At 48.7% G+C, this 10,474-nt stretch overlaps 1 protein-coding gene across 4 annotated transcripts in view; it reads right to left on the bottom strand.

Moving 5' to 3' along the window:
- Nucleotides 1-7,525: 7,525 nt before the first annotated feature.
- TNRC6A (trinucleotide repeat containing adaptor 6A) overlaps nt 7,526-10,474 on the bottom strand; it is a 102,677-nt gene continuing 99,728 nt past the window's right edge. For all 4 annotated transcript variants that reach the window (XM_028090453.2, XM_028090454.2, XM_028090455.2 and 1 more), the window contains one exon: nt 7,526-10,412. In XM_028090453.2, coding sequence (XP_027946254.2) covers nt 10,037-10,412 — 376 coding nt within the window. In that variant the 3' untranslated portion in view covers nt 7,526-10,036. The remainder of the gene's footprint in view (nt 10,413-10,474) is intronic.

Below are 10,474 nucleotides of genomic sequence, written 5' to 3'. Positions count from 1 at the left end.
TTTTTCACTTACGAATGTGAGAGACCCCTTCCGTAGTGGTTGACGTAGCTTCATCTCGTTGACTTAGTGGCCCAACATTCCAGCTTCTAGATGAACAATATAGCTCATATTTGACCAGCCCTTTCTTGAAGCAAATACTGCTGGTTATTGGCAAATATCCAGTTCCCCTTTCTTCTCTAATAACAGAACACTCACATTTTCGAGCAGGGCATGACATTCAGAATAAAGATCGCAAGTCACAGCCTCCCAGGTGGGCGCCATAAACTTCTGCCTCATGGGACGTGAGCATTGGGGTCCTGCCCTCCCCGGGCCACTGTCTCTCTTCTCACTAGCTAGCACGTGACTGTGGGAGGGAGATATCGCAGTCCCTGCTGATGAAGGAAACCAAGGAGAGAGGGAGCATGGGTACCAGCCATGGACTCCTTACAGCCAGACCGCTGAGTGACAGAGAGGCCTCAGTTCTCTGTTGCCGAAGCCACTGCATTTGGGGTCTCCAGTCCAGCTGGTGGAGCACGTGGCCCTCAGCACGTGGCCTTCCAACCAGCAGCATCGGCGTCGCCTGAGCCACACCCCACATCTGAGAAATCCGACTTTGCATTTTTTTTAAAGAGGGAGAAATTTTGTTTCTAGCATGACTTTTTTTTTTAAGTCATCTCTATACCCAACATGAGGCTTGAACTCATGCCCCGGAGATCAAGAGTCCCCTGCTCCTCGGACTGAACTAGCCAGGTGACCCCAGACTCTGCATTTTAACAAAATCCCCAGGCGATCCCATGCACGTTAAAGTCTGAGAAGAAGTGCTCTGATCATTTAATGAAGGGCGTTTCCCTTGTTTGCAGGTTTCCATTCTTGCAGTGAATACTGTGCTCTAGAGATTGCATCCCTCTCTAGGTCAGATCCTCCACATGGGGTTGCTGGTCCATGGAAGACGGCCCTTTATGAAAGTTTTTTTTTTTTTTTTAAGATTTTATTTGTTTATTTGTCAGAGAGAGAGCGCGCGCATGCAGGCGCACAAGCAGGCGGAGCAGCAGGCAGAGGGAGAATCAGGACCCCGGGATCATGAGCTGAGCCGAAGGCAGACGCTTAACGGTCTGAGCCACCCAGGCGTCTTCCTTTACAAAAGTTTTTGACTGTGGTTTGCTTGGCCGTTTTTGATTTTGTCTTTTCAAAGGTTTAAGTAGGATCGCGTGGGAAAGCCTGCTTGCTAATCTCCTAGTTAGCGTCTCAAGGCTTCTTCCAGAAAAAGGGAGTCACAGTGCGCCTCCTGGTGGCCGCCTTCTCCACTTACAGGCAAGTGGGTCTTGGGTTAAAAGACCTTGCAATCCCAGACCTAAGAGCTGGAAAACCCACAGCAACGGAGGGTTATGCTCTCGTTGAGGCTGGCTGGGGGGCTTCAAGGCCACGCCCCGCCAGAACAGCTACAGCATTAGGTCACGTAAGTGTTGCTCAGTACTTTTAACACTATAATGCCAGACTGACCAAAGAGAGCCTTTTCTTTTTTTTCTTTTGTCTTTAAAAAAATATGGCGGGCGCCTGGGTGGCTCAGTTGGTTAAGCAACTGCCTTCGGCTCAGGTCATGATCCTGGAGTCCCGGAATCGAGTCCCACATCGGGCTCCCTCTGACCCTACCCCCTCTTGGGCTCTCTCTCTCTCTCTCTCACTCTCTCAAATAAATAAAATCTTTAAAAAAAATAAAAATAAAAATAAAAAAATATGGCTATGTGGAAGCATAATAGATGCATCGCAAACCATGCATTAAAAATGTCCAGCGCCGGGAGGGGGTTTCCTGGAGGGCACATTCGGTTAAGTGTCGGACTCTTGGGTTTGGGCTCACGTTGTGATCTCGGGGTCATGACCTCAGGGTCTTGGGATGGAGCCCTGCTCTGCGCTCAGCAGAGTCTGCTCGAAGATTCTCTCCCTCTGCCCCCCCAGCCTGCACGCGTGTGCTCTCTCTAATAAATAAATAAATCTTAAAAAAAAAGTCCAATGGATGAGTCTTGACATATGCGTGCACGTATGAAACCGTCACAAGATATGATCCTTTGTCCCCCAAAGCATTATACAATATGCACTCTTTTCTTCTGGCTCTTTTCACTTGACGTAATTATTTTGAGATTCATCCATATCGTGTTTATCAATAGTTTCACTGTATGGAGATAACACAATTTGTTTATCCATGTTGACAGATGTGTGGGCTCTTTTCAGTTTCAGATGAATGTAAATAAAGGGCTACGAACAGCACAAGTCTCCGAGTAGAACACCTCCTCCTTTCTCTTGAGTAACTACCTAAGCGGGAAAAGGCTGGATCACGTGGTCAGTGTATATTTAACTATTTAAGAAACTGCCAAACCATTTTTCAGACTGGTCGTGCCCTTTTACATTCTCACCGGCGGGTAACAGAGCTCCTGTGGCTCAGGGGGCTTCTCTGACCTTCTCCCCAAGACCGCTGCTCTGAAGTCGGGAGGATGTAGGTTCAAATCCCTGGGCTCCATTGCTCACCAGCCACGTGACTTGGGACCAGGCACATAAACATCTGAAAGCCTCAGTTTACTCACCTTATCTGTTGCTTGGCATTCTGGACTCAGTTGTAAAACTCCTGCCATGTGCCTCCCCCACCCTCCCCAGCAGACTGTGAACTTCCTCAGAACGGGAGCTTCTGCCCACCTGACGCCACACTCCATGATGGCGACAATGCCGTTCTTTTTTTTTTTTTTTAAGATTTTATTTTTATTTATTTGACACAGAGAGAGAGAGAGAGAGAGAGAGAGCTCACAAGCAGGGAGAGCTGCAGGCAGAGGGAGAGGGAGAAGCAGGCTCCCCACCGAGCAGGGAGCCTGACATGGGACTCGATCCCAGGACCCTGGGATCATGACCTGAGCCGAAGGCAGACGCCCAACTGACGGAACCACCCAGGTGCCCCCGACAATGGCTACTCTTGACACGGTGCTCCTCTAATCCCCGCACCGTCACCCCGGAGGTGGGCTTTATCCTCATTCCAAACTCTTGGGGCTGGATCTGGGAGACTCCGTTTCATCTCAGTTCTGTACAGATAACACCTTTATTATTATTGGGAGTGGTGGTGATGTTGCCACTGTTGTTGTTCTTCCTGTCTTTTACAGAACACTCGATAAGGACTCGGGCAGTCAGCCATCATCAAGCACATCTCCATTTCTGCAGTGAGACCTAGAACCTTTCACGCTATCAATAAGACCAGTGAAGAGCCTCCAGTCTTGCCCCAAACGGTTTGCGACAAACTTACCAAAGAACCTCTGGCTTCCAGCATTTTCTGGATTTCAGATAGACTCAGCTCATATGCCTATAGCTGAAGAAGCGGACTCAGAAATACTAGGGACCGTGGACAAGCATTCGTGCCCTGCATGGTGGCTGTGCGCTCGCCATGAACCACATGGTCGAGAAGCAGACAATCACATTCTCTGCGGAAGCTACTGCGCTCACACACTGTGAATGTTCAGCGTGGCCTTATCCACGACGGCCAAAAAGTGGAAACAGCCCAAACGGTCCGTCGACCGATGAATGGATAAACACAATGTGGTCCATCCGTACAGTGGAATACTGCTCAGCAATCGGAGGAAGGACATGCGGGCCCATGGCACAACATGGAGGAAGCTGGAAAACACGATGCTCCGTGGAACCTGTGCTCACCAGACGCAGATACACAATGTAGGCCCTAGAGGGTTTATACGAAGTGTCCAGGAGAGGCAGAGTTCTAGGGACAGAGTGGATTAGTAGTTGCCTGGGGCTGGGTGGTTGGAGAGAAAATATGTAATCAGTGCTCTAGTGAGGACTCAATGATGGAAAGGTCCTAAACTCGACTGAAGCCACGAGGGCACAAACTTTGTGACTGGTGTATACATTCTCAGTGGGTGAGTTGTATGGCAGGCGAATTGTATCTCAATAAAGCTGTTATTAACAAAGGAGAAGTAGGGGCGTCTGGCTGGCTCAGTTGGCAGAGTATGCAGCTCTTGATCTCAGGGTTGTGAGTTCGAGCCCCACGTTGGACATAGAGATTACTTAAAAATAAAAAATCTTAAAAAAAAAAAGAGAGAAGGAGGGGCACCTGGCTGGCTCAGTAGGCTAAGTGTCCGACTCTTAGTTTCAGCTCAGGTCATTATCTCAGGATTGTGGGATCGAACCCCGGGTTGGGCTCTGCACAGAGTCTGCTTGAGATGCTCTCTTTCTCCCCCCGCCCCCACTGCTTATGCTCTCTCTCTCTCAAATAAATCTTAAAAAGAAAAAAAACAAGTAAATGCTCTTGGAGTGGGAGCAGAAGTCACAACCTACTGGAGACATACGCTTGAAATAATTTCAGTTTTGCTAAGTACTGTTTTCCTAACTACTCCACATCCAGTAACTCACGAGCGGTTCTGACCCAGCTTCCACACACTCAACAGCTTTCTGAGAACGGTCTCACTCTGTGATTCATTCATCAAGGTTCTCCAGAAATTCAGAAACAATAGGATGTGTACATAGAGAGAGAAGGAGATCTATTTTAAGGTATTGGCTCACATGATTATAAAAGCTGGCAAGTCCAGAACTTGCAGGGTAGTCCAAGGGCGGGAGCACCAGGAAGATGGTGCAGTTCAAGTCCAAAGGCTGTCTGCTGCCCAATTTCCTCTTGCTCAGGGGACGGCAGCCTTTTTTGTTCTAGTCAAGCCTTCAACTGATTGGAGGACAATTTGCTCTACTCAAGTCTACTCAAAGTCTACTGATTTAAATGTCAATCTCATCCAAAAGCGCCATCATAGAAACCTCCAGAACAATACTGGGCCATGGCCCGGCCAAGCTGACACATAAAATTAACCATCCCAGATTCCGTCTTGTTTATTCTGAAACTCTACTCTCAATCTGGATTTGGAACTTCCCCTGCCTACCCTCCCTCCGCTTCTGGTTTCCGGAAACCCTGTTTCCTGCCTCTTCCAAAGCCTGGCTCCTCTGGGCAGCTTGCACTCCCCTCACCTGGCCGTGCTCACCTGGCCGTGCTCTGCCGGGGTCTGTCAGGCTCTCACTGCAAGCCCCTCTCCGGCTCGACCTCTTCCCCCACCACCATTCGCACACACCGCCCAGATGGCCGCCTTTCTAGGACAGCGGGACGGCTCAGACCCAGTTTTCTTCCCCGGGTTCCTACAACCTTCCCCCACCCCCGACACTCTGCCCGCTGAAGCTCCAGAGCAGGAGCTCGCGCTGGTCCTTGCATCGCTGGGGAAACTGCATCTCTCCCATCCCTGAATATGGACCGATTCCGTTTTCCTCAGCAAGTCTTGCAGGGAGGGGCTGCTCCCGAAGGCTGTGACCGGAGGAGGAGGAGGAGGTCCCCAGGCCCCTTGTGAGGAGCAGCCAGCCCTCACCAACGGAGCCACCACAGTTTACAGGACAGCAAGAGTCAGGAGTGCTGGAGGATGGGCGGGAAGCCAGAGGGCCCAGGGCACTGAGCTAGTGGAGGGCAGCGGGGGAGGGCAGGGCACGCAGGGCCTGTGCAGGCCGAGGGAAGCAGCTTGGGGTTTCTGCTGAGTGCAGGGGAACCACCCCCGGGGCTGAGGGTAACCTGAGAGCTTTTTAGTCGAAGGAGGTAACACTGCATCACGCACAAATACCGATTTGCCCTGGCCGTGCGTCTGGCCACGTTGGGCAGGACGTCTCTCTCTCTCTCTCCCCAACTTTCTAATTTCCCCCTTTAACTTTGACCGAATTGGATTGAATATAGAACTGAGGACATTTTTGTGTGCCTGAGTTTTTGACAGCCCCCGTTTTTGTATGGCAAGCGGCACTGATTTTCCACACGGTAAGGACATGGCCAATTTTCAACTTTGTCAAGAAATTGATTTTAAAAAGTTGGTTAAAAAACCAAGTAAGTCAGTGGAACCCTGGGTGGTCCAGTGGTGGGGTAATGTCGTAATGGAGGTCCATGAGTTGGATTCAGCCTACGGACTGCTCAGGTCCCAGGGTCACCTGAAGTTTGTCTTTTCCTGTAAGTTGGCTGGACCTCAGATGCAGCTCCCCTCACTGTCCAGAGCTGAGTCCTGCTCTACCAGCATGTTGGGGTGCTTCCCTACCTAGTGGGTCAACAGCCAGCCAGGACAGGAGCATCTCCAAGGCTTGGACGGGGCTCCGAGACTCGGGGAAGTCACTCTCTTGCCCCTTTGCTGGAGCTCAGTCTCTGCTACTCAAGCCGACCAGAACCAAGGGTTGAGCCTGCTTCTCAAAGTGGGGCTCCTGGGCCTCACCATGGCCTGTCGCTCCCACGCATCAGAGCAATGTAACTGGCTACCCGAAAACACTTATTTCTAGATGAAAACAGATACCACGGAGAATGCAACATTCCTACGTGGTGTTGTTTTAACTCTAAAATGCAGAGCTTAAAACTCTGCCCCCAATCCCAAGATGCACTTCCTCCATTCTCTACTGAACTTTAGGGGTGTGTTGGCGGGCGACCTGAGAGCCACTGCGCTAAGACTTCGTTTCCCGTTCCAGGGCCGGGCTGGGTGCTCTGAAGGCCGGGGGAGAAAGAGGAGTTTGAAGCACCGGGCATGCGGAAGACCCTTAACTTAACCACCACAGTCGTTCCCCTTTCCCATGACCTTGTGAATGCCTGCTCGGAGGAAGCCCTGCCAGGGCCCGGGGCTGGGTGTCTGGAAGGGGCCCCCAAAGCTCATTGGGGTTGCGATTCTGGCTCTGGCTCAGTGACCCCGCTGCCTGCATCTGGCACCAAAGGCTCCACAGGAATTGGTCTAAGTTTTGGAGAAGGGGGAGACCAGTGCTCCCATGCTCGGAAATGGTCTTTTAACCCAACAGCGAGCCAACTTGCTCAGTGCGACCTCCATTTGTGTGTGATCCAAACACACAATCTGCCCCCTTCACCCCCCACCCTTCTTCACGCTCTTCTCTCCGTACCCTTGAACCCAGATTTGACTCACCGCCCACCTGTCAAGAACTTCACCTCAACTGTCCCCGCTGCACCCAGTTCGACTAGTGGCACTACGGCGATTTTCGGTTCTCAAATGTCAAGGGGGGATGGGCTGTCATTCCTTCCAGTATTTACTTGGCACCTACCACGCGTCTGAGCACGTGGCCTACCCAGATGAGCAAGAGCGCAGTCACCAGCCGGTGGCCTGGCCCAGTGCCTCAAGATACTGACCGGAGGGGGGAATGACGCTCCCGTATCAAGCGACTGTGACTGGGGGTGGGACAGAGGTGCCTGCTCGTGCTGGGGACAGCACGTGCACGCGGGTGAGCCGGGCCAGGCACGCTCCCGGGGCTGCGGGAACCTCGTGGCTGCTGTGAGCTGTACGTGGGAATAATGCATGACCGGATGTGCGAAGGCGTTTAGAGCGCCTCCTACAGGCGGGCCGTGACTCGAGGGATCTGGCCAGGGGAATGTCGAGGGCAGAATAAGGGCCTGGACTAAGGCCCCAGCAGCTGAGAGAGGTTACAGTGGACTTCGGAGTCACACGGCCGCTCAGGGAATAGAGCTGTAATGATTTAAGGACTAGGCAAAAACCAAAACCACTTTTTAATTTTTTAAATCAAACACTTTATTTCCACATAACAAGCGCAAAAAACTCCCAAACACTTTAACAATACAATTAACGCAGTTATGAATTCAATTATATACTACTCAAAGCCCCAAAAGGTCAATCAGCTTAACGTTCCAAACATTTCCAAACGTGGTTTTTCAAAGCTACCTTTGGTTTTTGGAAAAACCAGTATGGAAGTCAATATACATTGAATGCATTGAACAACATTTACTTATAGGAAGGTGTCCAACATTAGCTCACACCTGGCAAGCCGGAGCAGGATTTGAAGTCATACGCTGGGATACACACACAGGTTTTGCCCCAGAGCTCCCGCGGTCAGGAGAGAGGGCCATGAAGGGGGAAGAAAAAGGCCAGTCCAGGTTGTGGCATTTCTCATTTTGTAACAGAGGTATGAGAGTTTAACACTAGAACACTGGCAAGTCATTAAGCTTCATGTTCCAAATGGTCTCTTGCTGAGGCTTGAGATGGGCACAAATGGTGGGGAAGATGAAGTCACAGGAGAGCTTTGAGCAACAAGATCCCAAAGATGCTCAGAGAGGGTAGGAAGGAGCAAGCTACAGTTTCCCATTGTCCTCACATTATTTCAGGGTGAAATTGTGGAGAAGTTCGGATAGAATGTTCAAATATTTGCTTAGATTTGTACTCGGTTGCTCTATGAGGACCCTCATATACAGCAACGCTGAAACGTTCATTGTAAAAAAGAGCGTACAAAGAAATTCACAAAAAAGAGACAATTAATGTTGAGCAGCCAAAAAGTCATGGTTTATTATATCGGGAAGGATTTCATAATTCAAACACAACCAAACTGTACATTTTACAATCACATTCTATTTGTAAACAGTTAAAAGCCACTGACTTCTTTTGCATCTTAGGACACAAACAGTTAGATCAAGGCAATGAAATGATGGCAAATTCTGCGCTGTTAAAATGTTTACCCTTGTTTGGCCCGTCTTCTTTGACTAAGCAAGCATTATAATACCATTTGTGGGCAAAAAAAGGGGGCGAGGAGAAAGTAAGTTTAAAAATGGTATAACTCGTTAAGTTTGCAACAACATTTAAAATTTTCTTTATACAACGAACAATTCTGTAAGCCCAATACCGGCTACAGTATGCATAGTTACTGATTTCGGCTTTAAGGTACAACAGTTCAACATTAACACAGTCACAGGAGAGCAGAAACAGAGAGAGCCACTTGATGGGGTTACAAAAAATTATCACCTATTGATTATTAGCAAACCATCATCACTCACTAATAAAAAGCATCTGAAAGCAGAATGTCAACTCCAGCTTTAAGCGTTTTTTTATTTTTTTTCTTTTTTTTGGCAGAGAAAATTCTTTAACAGAGCAATACGTAGTATCAGTGCTAAAAGTTGGGATTTTCGTGTTTTTTTTTTTCCTATAAGAAACTACAAGGAGATATTTTTTTATTTTTTTATTTTTAAAATTTTTTTTTTCCTAACTGGGTAACTGGTTTTCCTGAGAACCATGCTCTTGGATTTAGGACAGGAATAGAAAACAAAAGAACATGGCCAAATGCTGCTCCTTTTTCCCAGAGATAGAAAGCATCTTGTAAATCATCCTCCATTGTTTTTTATTTTTTTTTGTCTTTTAAATTTTTTTTAAATGATGGAAGAGTAAACATTTTTTTTTCTCAAAAAACAAACAAAAAAATCTGTAAACAAGAAGGTTCACCGTGGGAACCTTCAAAACAAAATGGAAAGCCTATTCAAAGTGCAGGGCCCGTCCTGGGTGGCAGGGGGGCTGCAAGTCACAGCTGTGGCCACAGTTTTTCAAACTGCAGAGCGAAATTCTTTAGTTTTAGAACATGAAAACACTGGTGCAATACTTTCATTTATAGTCCTACGTCAGCATCAGAACTCGGGTCTTTTAAACTCCACGACACCACAGTAAGGTAGGCAAACATCAAGGCATAGTAGAGAGCGCACACCTTTAAGAACATCCTTGAGTAAACATTTACACCGGAACAGCTGCCCCCCCATATTGCCGATTAGACGAGAGAACATCATTCAGTGCAAAGTTAAAAGCTCATACATTATCAGCCCAAAAAAATGGTTTTGCAAAAAAAAAAAAAAAAGAGCGAAAAAGAAAAAGAGAGAGAGAGGAAAACGGGGGGTGAGGGATGGGGAAGGAAATTGGGAAGGGAAGGAGAGACGGGGTGGGGAGGGGAAAAAAAAGAACCCAAAGGCTAAACATGATGAATATACACAAGTGAGCTCATTCTATACGGTTTAGCATGTATGGCGCTATTTGGGAGTGTAAATAGATAGATACCTTTTCACATTATAATATTGGCCTGCATGATTCAAGTATTCAAACTGATATGTTTCAGGGAAAACAAAGTGGAAAATGTGCAGAGAAGAGCTGTTCCCACAGGTGGCCCCTGGCTGCAGGCGGCGAGCCCAACTTAGTGCTCCTTTCTTTACGCTTCTTGAGGTCACAGTTCGTGAGTCTACATTGACACGTTACATGGACTCTCCACCCCCACCCAGGTGGTCAACAGAAAGAAAAGCGTTAATGGGGGATGGGCTGCTAATTCCCCGGGGGTCGCTGCTGCTGGGAGGACCCCACAGGCTTGTGGAATAATGTGGGGTCCCCCAGAGTGAAGTGCCGTGAAGGTCTCCACAGTGAGTTCCCGACAGCCCAGCACCATTCCAGTGATTGAGATCGGTCCGGCTGGAGAACGAGTGGGAACAGTCGAGGGAGCCCAGCCGGCTCTGGCTGGACCCGAGAGACTGCCAGCCGGGAGAAGGGGTCAGAGACTGACTTTGTGCAAAGAAACGGCTGATCTCCTCTTCACTGGCAAACTCAGCAAGAATAGTAGTGTTCCCCAATACACACCTGGAGGGAAGAGACAGAGGGGATGCGGTGAAGACTCGGGGCGTCTCAAGGGTCTGATTCGA

Source organism: Eumetopias jubatus, unplaced genomic scaffold, assembly GCF_037043125.1.
Source record: "Eumetopias jubatus isolate StellerSeaLion01/CBP00866 unplaced genomic scaffold, mEumJub1_p1.0 scaffold_12, whole genome shotgun sequence".
Lineage (NCBI taxonomy): Eukaryota > Metazoa > Chordata > Mammalia > Carnivora > Otariidae > Eumetopias > Eumetopias jubatus.
The sequence above is the reverse complement of the archived record's forward strand: the minus strand, read 5'-3'. Positions and strand labels throughout refer to the sequence as shown.